This window comes from Nanorana parkeri, unplaced genomic scaffold, assembly GCF_000935625.1.
Source record: "Nanorana parkeri isolate BGI_ZX_2015 unplaced genomic scaffold, ASM93562v1 scaffold10, whole genome shotgun sequence".
NCBI classification, from domain to species: Eukaryota; Metazoa; Chordata; class Amphibia; order Anura; family Dicroglossidae; genus Nanorana; species Nanorana parkeri.
Genome location: NW_017306278.1, coordinates 3,405,697 through 3,418,133, shown reverse-complemented (window position 1 = coordinate 3,418,133; position 12,437 = coordinate 3,405,697). Strand labels below are relative to the sequence as shown.

At 45.6% G+C, this 12,437-nt stretch overlaps 1 protein-coding gene across 1 annotated transcript in view; it reads right to left on the bottom strand.

Annotated features, from left to right (window-relative positions):
- Positions 1-1,561: 1,561 nt before the first annotated feature.
- The window catches only part of SBF2 (SET binding factor 2), a 301,018-nt gene continuing 290,142 nt past the window's right edge, over positions 1,562-12,437 (bottom strand). The window contains 4 exon segments of the mRNA XM_018555287.1: positions 1,562-1,861; positions 7,067-7,198; positions 7,959-8,046; positions 8,331-8,503. Coding sequence (XP_018410789.1) covers positions 1,763-1,861; positions 7,067-7,198; positions 7,959-8,046; positions 8,331-8,503 — 492 coding nt within the window. The 3' untranslated portion in view covers positions 1,562-1,762.

The following is a 12,437-nucleotide window of genomic DNA, read 5'->3' as shown; positions in this document are numbered from 1 at the left end:
AGAAAGAAGATACAAAAAAATTATTTATATACAGTACAAACTTTGTCATAGAAGATAAACATATTAACAGTTCAATTACTCCAGTCAAGTGATATTACAAGTGGTCATATAAGTATTTTTTACTTTTTTTGGACACTAAAAAATACAAATTAAAAAAAACCAAATTAAATAAAAAAAAAAACATAGCGGTCGTTACAGAGGAATTAATTAGGAATGTCCAATTTGTTTTGGCAAAACTATGTACATATTAAATTTTAAGTTGATCCTTTCTTTCTGTCTTTCATGAATTTAAGTGCATGTGCTTGCATTAATCGTGTAGTGCATATTCAATGAATTTAAGACGAGAAGCCGGCCCTGCGCAGTTAGGTCCCCACACACACTTATCCTTCCTATACTATGCTGCGGGTGTGTGACTCAATCTGTTGTGACAAGTATACGACTAGAAAACGAAACAATAAAAGCACCACACAGCACCGACACTACGGACTCTTTGAGGCTAGTCGTTGAGCTACGTAGAAAAAAAAGAAATCCCCTAAAAGAAACAAAAAAAAAACAAAAACTGTACAGTGTTCTGTAAACTTGTCAGTCTGACTACATCAGACCTACTTCTGGTCCTGCCCCAAAATCGACTTCAAGTCCCCATTGACCCTATTGTAGTAAACATATTGGGAATGTAATAACAAGCTGCATAATACTTTGTTTGAAGGCTTAAAAGTCTCCACAATTCTGCTACGTTCCATATTAGAAGGCAACCTTTCTTAAACTTTCTATCCCAGAGGAACCCTTGAATAACTTTCTATCCCAGAGGAACCCTTGAATAACTTTCTATCCCAGAAGAACCCTTGAAAAGTTTTTATCCCAGGGGAACCCTTGAAAAGTTTTTATCCCAGGGGAACCCTTGAAAAGTTTTTATCCCAGGGGAACCCTTGAAATAATTTTTAGGTCTCAGGGAACCCATGCTAAGGATAGGCCATTGATGTGGGGTTATTGGAAAAACGTCCCTTACAGTGATGGCCAGAATGCTACTCTTTACAGCCAGCTCAAAAGACCATAGGTGTCATGTTGGAGGCTCTGTCAAGTGGCGTTTGACCTGAAGCAATGCAGGCCCCATCAGATTGGAAGTCAATTAGCCACAGCTCAAGGAACCCCAAACAACCTCAAGAGGAACCCTTGTTGTAAGGCATGGCAGAAGAAGGTAAATGAACTGTCTTGTTTCCTTATGTTTGCCAGGTGTTTGAATAGTCAGCTATGTCCAATGTTGCCTGCTCCCATGGAAAGCCTAATCTATAAAAACTTGCTGTAGAAGAGCCTTGGCCATAACCAAAATGTGAACCTTTCCCACTGGACAAGCTGGATACTACAAATCCCTGTACCAACATGAAGGATCAAGACTAGAAATAAATATTATTTTTAATATTGATGACTCCACAGCCCTGTCATAAGATAAAGGTTCTTCTTAGAAAGGTGGAGATACCTTTTAAGCTCCAAAAGTTTGACCTTCTCCTGTAACAATGAAATAATACTTGCGGAGTGCCCCTGCGAGGCAGTAAGCGGCCTTAGCGCTACATGGGAGAAATTCTCCGAACCGCCCCCACATGGAAGAATTTCTGAGGGCCCTGTAACGATCTGGAGATGTTGGCTACCTGAAAGGAAGGGTCCTTCAAAAATGCACAATACAAAAAAAGAGAAAAAAAAAACTCCTTCCTGTACTAGGAGGAGATATGGCTAACTCTATCCCAGAGACGGTGGTCTATGCGTCATCCTAAGCGTCCGATATACAGTTTTGGATCTTGTCCATCCACTGCTGGGCACTTTGTGCGTCCTGGGCGCAGAAACTGTACACCCGCTTGCTGGTTTTTACCTGCAATGTAAAATAAAGCAGATGCATCATTTTTTCCACTACACTCTCAGTCGGTAGCACCTTTCTGGTGATCCTGCCAGTTACACTCCTTTCCTATTGGTAATCTGGTCACGCCCAGCATGGAAGCATTTCTGTGCTGGTGTGGTCAGCTTGCGTATCGAAGCTACAGGAGGACGTACAAACAAGTTGGTATGCTCGTGGCCCTGTCCTCCGGCCCGGCAGTCGCAATCAGGTTTGGAAATAAATATAAATCACCGGTGAGCGCGTTCTCCAGGAAAGAATCAGTCATTCAGCATTGGGCTTTCCCACTGACAGGTGTTGTTCCTCCAAGATAAGACCTGGGCCGGACAGGAAGTCGGCTCAGTGCATGCTCAGCCGGTACAAGTTTATATATTTATACTGCAACCCCTGGACACCCAAAAGTTATGTGACGTCTACTGGGCTAGGTCAGCTCCTGGTTTCTTATACCTGACCTGTTGAATATTCGAACAGTGAGATCTCCTGGCCATAATTCCCAGTTCTGTTCCTGTCCACGTGGAGTTTTAGATGTTCCTGCACACCTTTGTGTGTTCAAAGCTACTCTTCTTACATTATCTATCCAGCAGGGATAGTGGGAGCTCCTCATGATTGGTAAACCAGGTGGTCAGACCTGAGAACCAAGGTGCATGGATGGTGGTCCCTCATAATGGGCACAGCAGGTGTGCAGATCCAAGAACTCCGTACAGGGATGGTGGGAGTCCATCATCAGCACAGCAGGTGTACAAAGCTGAGAATTCAGCGCAGGGATGACGGGAACCTCTCATAATGGGCACAGCAAGTGTACAGAGCCGGGAACTCAGCACCGTAATGGTGGGAACTTCTCATAATTGGGTACACCTAGTGTGCAGAATCAGGAACACAGCACAAAGATGGCGGGAAACCTCATAATGGGCACAGCAGGTGTGCAGACTTTATGGGCAAACTCTGCTTAAAAATTTGTGCCAGAGTTTGATTGGCTTATTTTTGTCAGAAGTGTCTACCCTACATCCAATCTTCAAACTGCTAAATACACAGATGGAATACATCTATAGGAGCTGTTCTGCTGCCAAAGGATTTGTATTTCTATCCATCCAGTCTCAACACAACACTTCACAGCCTTAATGGGGAAGGAGACCCATTTTTTTAAATCTGTTACAATATGCTTTCAATTACAAGGTTTCCCCGTCAGCAGACTGACCAGCTCATCTCCCTGTCACTCTCCTCCCTCAGCACGTATCTAGTTTTTCATTAAACAGCGACACCGATACGAAGGATTCCTTCATGTCATATCTTCTGATCAACACATCACACATGAGTTATTTTCTGATGCAACGGAGGTTTTGCAACTAACAACCCCAAAGATTTACAGTCTAGTACTTATTTTTAGCAACACAATGTCCCAAACAACCTGGCTGTTTCTATACATACCTATCAGATGACATGGGGGGGATTAGGCACAAACTGTCCCGGGACCCCGATTACTGGCATACAATGTACATCTGACAGCGGAATGATCACGTGAAGCCCCTCTAATGTGTACTGTCTTGGTTTCTATAGACACGGCTCTATTTCTGCCTTCTCCCCAATGGCGGGTGATGTCATGGATTGGAATTTTTTCGGGGCCCCACCCTACAATTCTACGGATCCCAGATGGCATCTGGAAAGAAGCCCCAAGATGTGAGCATCCTGCAAGAATGTAATGTTTCACTTCTCTATCTGCTTCCAATTACACAGCGAGATTTCTTCACATGTATCCAATCCCGAATGACAAGCTGAAAACATGTTTGCATGGCCGGCTAGCGCCTGATTGGCGATAGATTGTTGTGGTAAGGCGGTCACCAAAGGGTAGAGGTGCATGCCATCCAAAAATGAAGGGGATACGGACAACCTGCACAAAGGTTCAATTTTAAGCCAGCTACGGCTGTTACGCACTAGGGCCCTACTACTCTGTTGCCTTGTGTTTTGAGAAAAACAAATGCTGGGCAAGGTGAACATGCAGACCAGGCGCTCCTCACCCCAGTGTAGGCTTCTTGATGTCTCTGGGACCAACAGACAAGGTGGCAGCTTTGCACCAAACCACATGGCAGAGGAGCTCATGAATAAGGCAGACTTGCACATTATCAGTGGGCAGAATCAGCAGATCATTTAAATATTTGCTGGATGCCTGGGAGCTCCTCTTACAAGTGAACCTTGTCATGAAGGAGGAAGTCTGACTTGGAGCTTATGCGGGGCTAATGTTCCCTCACCCTTGTAAGAAGTGTGTAAGTATAAGCAGCTGGTAGGCATCAATGTGAACCTGTTGCTTGGCACTGTATGGACAAAGCACAGGACTGCTTAAAGAGAAACTGCTCCTATGCGGTCTTCCCACCAGAGCCCAGGCTAAGAGGGATGCAAGGGACCTTCCTCATGCGACGGTGCCCAGGCCTGAGCGGTCCAACACCAAGCCGGGGGGGGGTGGTCCTTCAGGGGACCAGTCACATGGATGAAGGGAGACTGCGGGAACAAGTAATACTGTATGTATTGCACCTTCCTTCTCTACCCCTAGACCTAAAGAGCATTGAAAACAAAAGGGAACAGAGCGCCACCTCCGTGTGTAAAATCGTTTATTACAATAAATAAAACAAGGGATAAAAGTACTCACAAACAAACGTTTTCATCAGGCTTTAACAACAAACGAGAGGCCACACTGTCTGTTAACCCAACATGGTATATCCCCGACCATGTAACACGGTAGTCTCCGGTCACATCACCGTCCACCGACCGCAGTCAGCCAAGATTGACGCGTTTCAGGGGCAAGCCCCCTTCCTCAGAATCATGATGATTCTGAGGAAGGGGGCTTGCCCCTGAATCATGGTCGGGGATATACCATGTTGGGTTAACAGACAGTGTGGCCTCTCGTTTGTTGTTAAAGCCTGATGAAAACGTTTGTTTGTGAGTACTTTTATCCCTTGTTTTATTTATTGTAATAAACGATTTTACACACGGAGGTGGCGCTCTGTTCCCTTTTGTTTTCTATGTTCGTGGTGGAAGCCCCAGAGCCTTGGATGAGCAGCCCCTCAAGTCTGTGTGTAAAAAACTGTTGAAAGCTTTGAGTGTGCAACAGCAAGTGGATTGTTCAGCTGGCAGCCATTAGCGCCAAGAGTTAAAGAAAACTTTTTGTCTAAAGAGCATTGAACCCGTGCAGTATGGGGTGGAGCCCAAGAAAATCTGCTGAGCCTTGAGCTGCAGAATTTGGACAATCAACATTGTCCTCGACACATTCACGGTGATTGGATGAAGCTGACTGTGCGAATATAAACATTGAGGGATGTTCCGGACATCAGAACTGAAGAAGAAGGTTGGAGAAGCTACCAAACAACATCAAGATTACAGAATATGTCCCACTACTACCAGCTACAGTGCACCATGAACATTGTTTTCCCTTTATGACCTTTCTTCCCACATACAATCGGTTATGATATCTTCAGAAATATTTTTACATTTGATTCATTGTTGCATTTGAATTTCTTAAGAACATAAACCATGGGGGGCTCCGAAATACATCCAGATTGAGTTACCGTTCTTCAGAAAACACATGTGACATGATTTATAAGAGGCTACAATATGCTGCATCAAATTACCAGCTCCGCCCGGCCAGCATGGCGATCGCCAACCCGGCTTTACATTACACGGCCGCTGATTGTGTAATTAGGAGATTTATAGGATGATTAAAGCTGAAATCCAGGATCAAGAATACTTTCCACTTATAGTTCCCTCTCCCAAAGCCCCAAATGGTTTTGATTTGTTTCTTACTTTCTTTAAAATCTTCATTTTGGTTTCTTGTGATGTCACTGGCAGCTGAGTATTGTAGTCTGGCCCGGTTGTTTGGCGGAGGATCTGCACATCACGTCCGCCATGTTTACCGGAGAACTACAATTCCCAGGAATCAATTGTGACATTGCAGGCAGACAGTGCTGTCCAATCAAGAGCGGCTATTTGCACAGCTGCCAATCAATGCCTGTGGGCGGGTCAAAACTGGGTGCTCTGCCAATAGGTCCCGCCTACTGAAGGAAGCCTGATGAAAATACATCAGTACCCAGAGAAGGAAACATGACAAGGATTTTAGGTGGGTATTAGTGACGGCCGTGCAACACAGAAGCAGTTCTGCCTCCTCAGCAGGACTTCACGCGTGAGAACGTCTAAATTAGTAAGCAAATCTCATCTCCCACAATTCAGTGCAAACTACTATCTCTCCACTGGTCATCAGCATATGAATGGGACCTAGAAGTGTGTGTCAGGTACAGGGTTATCTGCATTCCCGTTACAAGGAATGGAGTGCAGCATGCTAAGTCATGTGTCACTAACACTTCCAGGTATTTATGAAATACTTCCCTCCCATCTGCAGCAGACTGGTGACATCTCAGCCTAGACAATGTCACCGACTGGAGCTCTTCGACTACTTTACAATAACCAAAAAGCTGAAGCTCTTCTAAAGAATGATACTGTTGCTGTTAGGGATGCACTGATACCGGTTTTTCGGTATCGAGTATGAATAGCGATATATTTTTTTGTCAGTACTCTTCGAATACCGATACCAGAAGTCCCATTAAGGAAGCCGGGCGGCATGTAATGACTCGCCACTCAGCTTCCTGATTAGCCAGGAGGCGTGTAATGACTCACCGCCCGGCTTGCTGATTGGTCAGGAAGCCGGCTCCATGCTCCCTCATCACCAGGTGACGAGGAATCATGGAGCAGGCTTCCGGATTGGCCAGCTTCCCGGCCAGACAGGAAGCCGGGTGCCGAGTCATTACCCGCTCTCTGGCTTCCCGATTGGCCGGGAAGCCAGCTCCATGCTCTCTGGTGACGAGGGAGCATGGAGCCAGATTCCTGGCCACTTAGGAAGCCGGGCGGCATGTAAGGACTCCCGGCCTAGCTTCCTGATAATGGAAGTTTGGGTATCGGGATAAGTATCTGAAGCATTTGGGCAAGTACGCCCAAATACTCAGTATGGGCACAGATATCAGTATACGAGCCTAGTTGCTGTATATTGTGATATGTCAGGGCCAGGAATGTGTCCACGTAGACTTGTCTATATTGAAAACCACAATCTACTTTTAATCTGATCAAAAGCCCTTTAATATAAAGTTGCGGTGTATATATGTATATATATGTACATCCATGAATGAAGAAAGCCGGGATGATACTCACATCAAAGAAAGCCTTCTCATTGGCGTGTTTTGGCACTCCTATTGTTGGTGCGGCAGGAACAACTGTCTCAACGTCAGCAAGGTCGATGTGCCCCTTACAGCTCGTGTCCTCACCAGAGTCATAATATCGGAGCTGGATCACAGACAGGAAAGAGAAGTGTGAGGGATTACATCATCATCACACATATACAGTTTATATATATTCCAGTGTACCAATATTAACTTCAGGCAGCAGCCCCATCAAAAGGTCGACTATTGGCATTAATGGTGAATTTCCACATTTAAGGGACTTCTTCAAAGTGTATCTAGAGCTAAAATGTATTTTTTTAGGATAGGGAATGATTAAGACCCCCGTCTGTTTTTTTTCTATTTTTGTTTTGTATTGTCCAGAAGTGTAACGACAATTTATGGGGTCCCATAGCAAAATTATTACATTATTATTACATTACGCACACACTATGTGCTCTGTATTTTACTTTTCGGGGGTAAGTTTGCACCACCTCAGTCTGCCTGGTGTGTTTTCCAGAGGGGCCAATGCTACCCACTAGGGATTCACCGACACCAGTTTTTCGGTATTGAGTACCGATATTTACCTTTCGGTACTTGCTGATACCGGTGCTTCCGTTACCATGGAGCCAGCTCCATGCTGTTTGGCTGGCTCCATGCTGATTGGCCGTGAAGCCGGCTTCCCGGCCAAACAGGAAGATGGGAGGGGAGTCATTACCCACCTCCAGGCTTCCTGATTGGCCTGGAAGCTGGCTCCATGTTCCCTTGTGGCACTGTCGGTCAGAGGAAATGTCCCTTGGACCGGAAGTTCTGGTAACGGTACATCCCTACCACCCACCCTTTGTATCCCTTCTCCACCCTTTAAAGAGAGGGTACCACAGACCTACCTGGTGCTTGGTGACATCGAGAACAAACCATCGAGGTTTCCAGCCCTTCAGCAGAGCGCCCCTCTTATACAAAATACCTTCAAATGACCTACACAAAAAAAAACAAACTGTGAATGGATTGACCACACATTGGCTCAACATGCAAAACATCTGCCTCAAAGTTCTAAAGGAAACAGGAACACTTACAGTGTGGGCACTTGCACTGCAAGCCTGGTTGCCACTTACAGCTAGTGTGTGTCTATTCAATTTAAAGACAGATTTGAAGTCACTGCGGTATGAACACTGAAAAAAGATTCTGTGCCTGTTGAAGCAGTACACAAGAGAACCAGTCTGCTTTTTTATACAGAGTTCCCTGGAGGCGCCGAGGTTTACCTGTTCTCCTCGTTCTTGGAGGTAAAATGATTGTACAGTGTAGCTGATCTTCGATCCACTCCATTGGAGGGTGAGGATGTCATGTGCTGCTCATCCCCTATGCCGCTGTCTGGGAGATGGATCATGGATGTCTTCTGATAAGACTGCAGATTGGGGGACATTAAGTTGGAAGTCTTTCTCTGTAATTCAATAAAAAAAGAGAATATATGAATATCTTCTCAGTTCACTTGAAGTGTATGCGGAGAGACGAGATCGCCGCTCACAAGATTACATAGCACGTCGGTGAGCATGGAGAGCAGGTACAGGCAAGATGGATCTACTCCAACCTCCCCATAGAAGGCTAAATCACAAAGATCAACCCAACAAAATGATCTCAGTATACTTTATTGTTCCACATGTGCGCACTGGAACCCCCCCCTACTGACTCTGTTCACCCTAGAGATGGGCTTAGTTGTAAAGTCTCTATGACTAAGCCTGGGACCTTCTCACTTGAGACACGGTTCATCCTAGAGATGGCCTTACTCTGAGTCTCTCTCTGGCACCTCCCTCCTCTGACACAGTTCACCCTGAAGAAGAACTTACTTGTAGCGTCTCTTTAACTAAGCCTGGGACCTCCCCACCCTGAAGCGGTTCACCCCACAGAAGAACTTACTGGTAGCTTCTCTTTGGCTAAGCCTGGGACCTCCCCACTGACACGGCTCCCCCCTAAAGATGGGCTTACTTATAGAATCTCTATGACTAAATCTAGGACCTTCCCACTCTGATGCGGTTCACACTACAGACAGACTTTATTGTAGAGTCGCTATGACTTGGCCTGAGATCTCCCCAATGATGGGGTTCACCCTACAGATGGGCTTAGCTGTAGATTTTCTAGGACTAAGCCTGGGACCTCCCCACTGACGCAGTTCACGCTAGAGAAGGATTTAGATGAAGACTCTCCACGTCTAAACCTGAAATCTCCCCTTTCTGATGCAGTTCACCTAGGGAGGAGCTTAGCTATAGATTCTCTGATTAACCTTGGAAACTCCCTACACTGACACGGTTTACCCTACTGACTGGCTTAGACGTATAGTCTCTCTGACTAAGCCCGTCTCTAGGCTCAGTATTGCTTTAAACAGAATCCGTCTCTCTGTCCATTCAGGGCAAAGAACATTCCTCCACCTTGCTAATACTCACCTTCATCCTGCTGCACCACTGGAGCCCTTCTAGGCATGTAAGAAAGTGTGACTTTCTCCCAGGATGCAAAGCTCAGGCCTGAGTGGCCAATGACCAGGCCCAAGCAGTGTCATGCAAGTGAGGAGATCACCTCATTTACCCTGACGCAATCTGACATGGAGCTTACACAGGGATTGGGCTCCAGACCACGACATAGGAACGGAGTGGTGGGAAAGCGCATGCAAGGGGTTTCTTTTTCAAGAGAACCTGTCACTTGTCCTGAATGTGCAAAGAGACAGAGACCCTTTAAGCAATAAAATGCGAGATGATTATTTTTTATTGGAGATCATTCACAGGTAAACCAACATACAGGGCCGGCCTTAGGCCTTTAGGCGCCCTGTGCGAGAAAGCTTTACAGCGCCCCTCAGTGGCCACACCCTTTAGTGGCCACGCCCCCGTAACCACACCCATTTCCCCCAATATATGCACCATTTAAAGACTCCTATTTTGTTAAGCCGCAAAGAAACATATTAAAAAGTGTGATAAAAATAAAACTTTTATTCAAAGGTATTAAACTTGTAGGTGGGGAGAGAAGCCGCCCACAGGACGAGCTGTGACGGCCGCACGGCGCCCTTGTTGCCATGGCGCCCTGTGCGGCCGCACGGCTCGCACACCCCTAAGGCCGGCCCTGCCAACATATAATCAGTATACGGCCATTTGGTGTTTGTTTCAACTAAGAATATTGGTATTCCCTATACTGCACTGTAATATGCAGATTTTCTTGCTTTTTTTACACAGACTATTGGATAATATAATTCACCCGCTGCACATAACATGACACAATGTACAGCTCACTTTGTCCTTACGGAAATCTTAATTGGGCCAAGAAACCTGATGAAGTGTGTGACTCTGGTGTTATATTATGTAACCGAAGAAAAAACAAACAGATGACTGGCCAAGTTTTCACGCTGAGGACCACAATAATATCTAAGCATCTCCCAGGACAATAACAGTACAGGAACGGCCCGGCACTCACAATCTCCGTCTTGGCGTCCTCCTTCAATTTCACCTTTGCCTTCTCCCACAGAAGCTGCCACCGCTCTGAACTCTGATTCAAGGCGCTCTCCAGTCTCTCGATTTCCTGAAATCAGAACGCACTGTCCTTAGCAAAAACTTCATCACATATCCGTCCCATAAAAATAGATTCTTTATGGATTTCCCTTCCCTGGGGACCCTTCAGATGACACCAGCAACGCGCCCAGCCAAGATTAACATTTGAGCCGTAGGAAGAAATGGCCTCTAGTGAGGAAGGACACTCGATCGGGGCGATGAAATAACATGCCCTTCACCCGACCTATTGTTCCGCAGTCAAGACGGGAATGTGATTTATGGGTTTTGTTGGGATACAGATGAGAAGGATGGAGTGCAAAGGTTCGTTTGGTCATGCAAGCGGTGGAAAATCACCGGGACGGGATCTGAAATGACAGTATTTCGAGTGCGGCTCTGCGAATGGAGAGTGGGAAAGCCAATTCTAAATGTGGTCATCATAAAACTCTCTGCCAGCTGGTGGTTGGCTATCGTGTCAGAGAACTGAGGGTCCAAAATTGGCACCTGTGGTGGTAATATGATGCAATCTCCAATCCCCCAACTACAGAGAAGCGGTCTGCTTTATGAATTTGGCAGGGGTAGCGTTAAGGTTTTGTCATTATTTACTAAGCCCAAGTAGTACATGGAATCTTATTTCTTGTTTTATGATAATTGGGACTCCACATGGGGCTGCAATTAAACTGTCACTACGAAGGAACGCCGAAAATCTCAGTAACATTTATTTTTATGACCCGGGGGAGTCTTTACTTGTTGAGGGTCATCAACTCCGATCTGAAATGCAAAAACAACTCACAAATACATTCGTCATAGTTCGTATGTCCTGACCAGACATCGGAGGACAGAAAACCAAAACGCACAAGTCCCTTTTATATAAGAAATAACTGATTCAGTGAGATTTCCCTCAACCACACACAGCGTCACGCACTGCCATTAAAGTTTACCTACCATGCTTGCAACAAAGTTTACTTTTACATTTTATTAAAAGCAAAAGTAAAGTTAAAACGTTCACGTGCAATTCTGTAGTTAGATAACAGATTCACTGCACACAAGAACATTCACATGGTATGTGTTGCCCTGTACAGAGTGAAGGGCCGGTTGTTGATTTGCCCGGAGCTGTGTGAGGAAGCATGCGGCGGGCAGCTCATGTAATGCTATGGAGAAGCCAGAGCTGCAAGCCCTCCCATGCTGCTTCCTACAGCCGCACACAGACGGTGCACGGACCTGGATACACCATGAGGAGAATTTATCAAAATCTGAAGCAGCTGTGCACGGCAACCAACCAGCTTCTCTCTTCAGTTTGTTCAGTTAAGATATGAAAATGAAAGAGAAGCCGATTGGTTGACATGTACGTCTGCTCCAGATTTTGTCTGCTCCAGTTTTGGTAAATTCCCCTCCATGTCTTCGTCCAAGGCCGTACACCGCCTGTGTACGTCTGTCAAAACTTGGAGGTGTGGGGTGCGCATCCCTATAGACTTATGTGAGCTGCCTGCATGCTTCTTCCTGCAGCTCCAAGCGCATGAAACAGCGGCCCATGACGATCTACAGAGCAACACTTCCCATGTGAATGAGGCCTTACTATAAGAATCAGGAGCTAAAGAAATATGGCAATTATGACACAATAATAATGAACAAACATTTTCAGGTGTCCCAGAAGCTTGCCATGTCTGTTTACACCCCCAGCTACTCTACTCCAGCCAAACAAATCAAGCAATTCCCTAATGCTGGCCATATAAACCGCTGACTTGAAATTCCACCAGTATATGCTGGAAAAAAAAACCCATTTGGCAAAAGTCTATTTTTCAAGAAATTTTTGTCGAAGGTCCGCCAATTTGCTGTCAGAATACA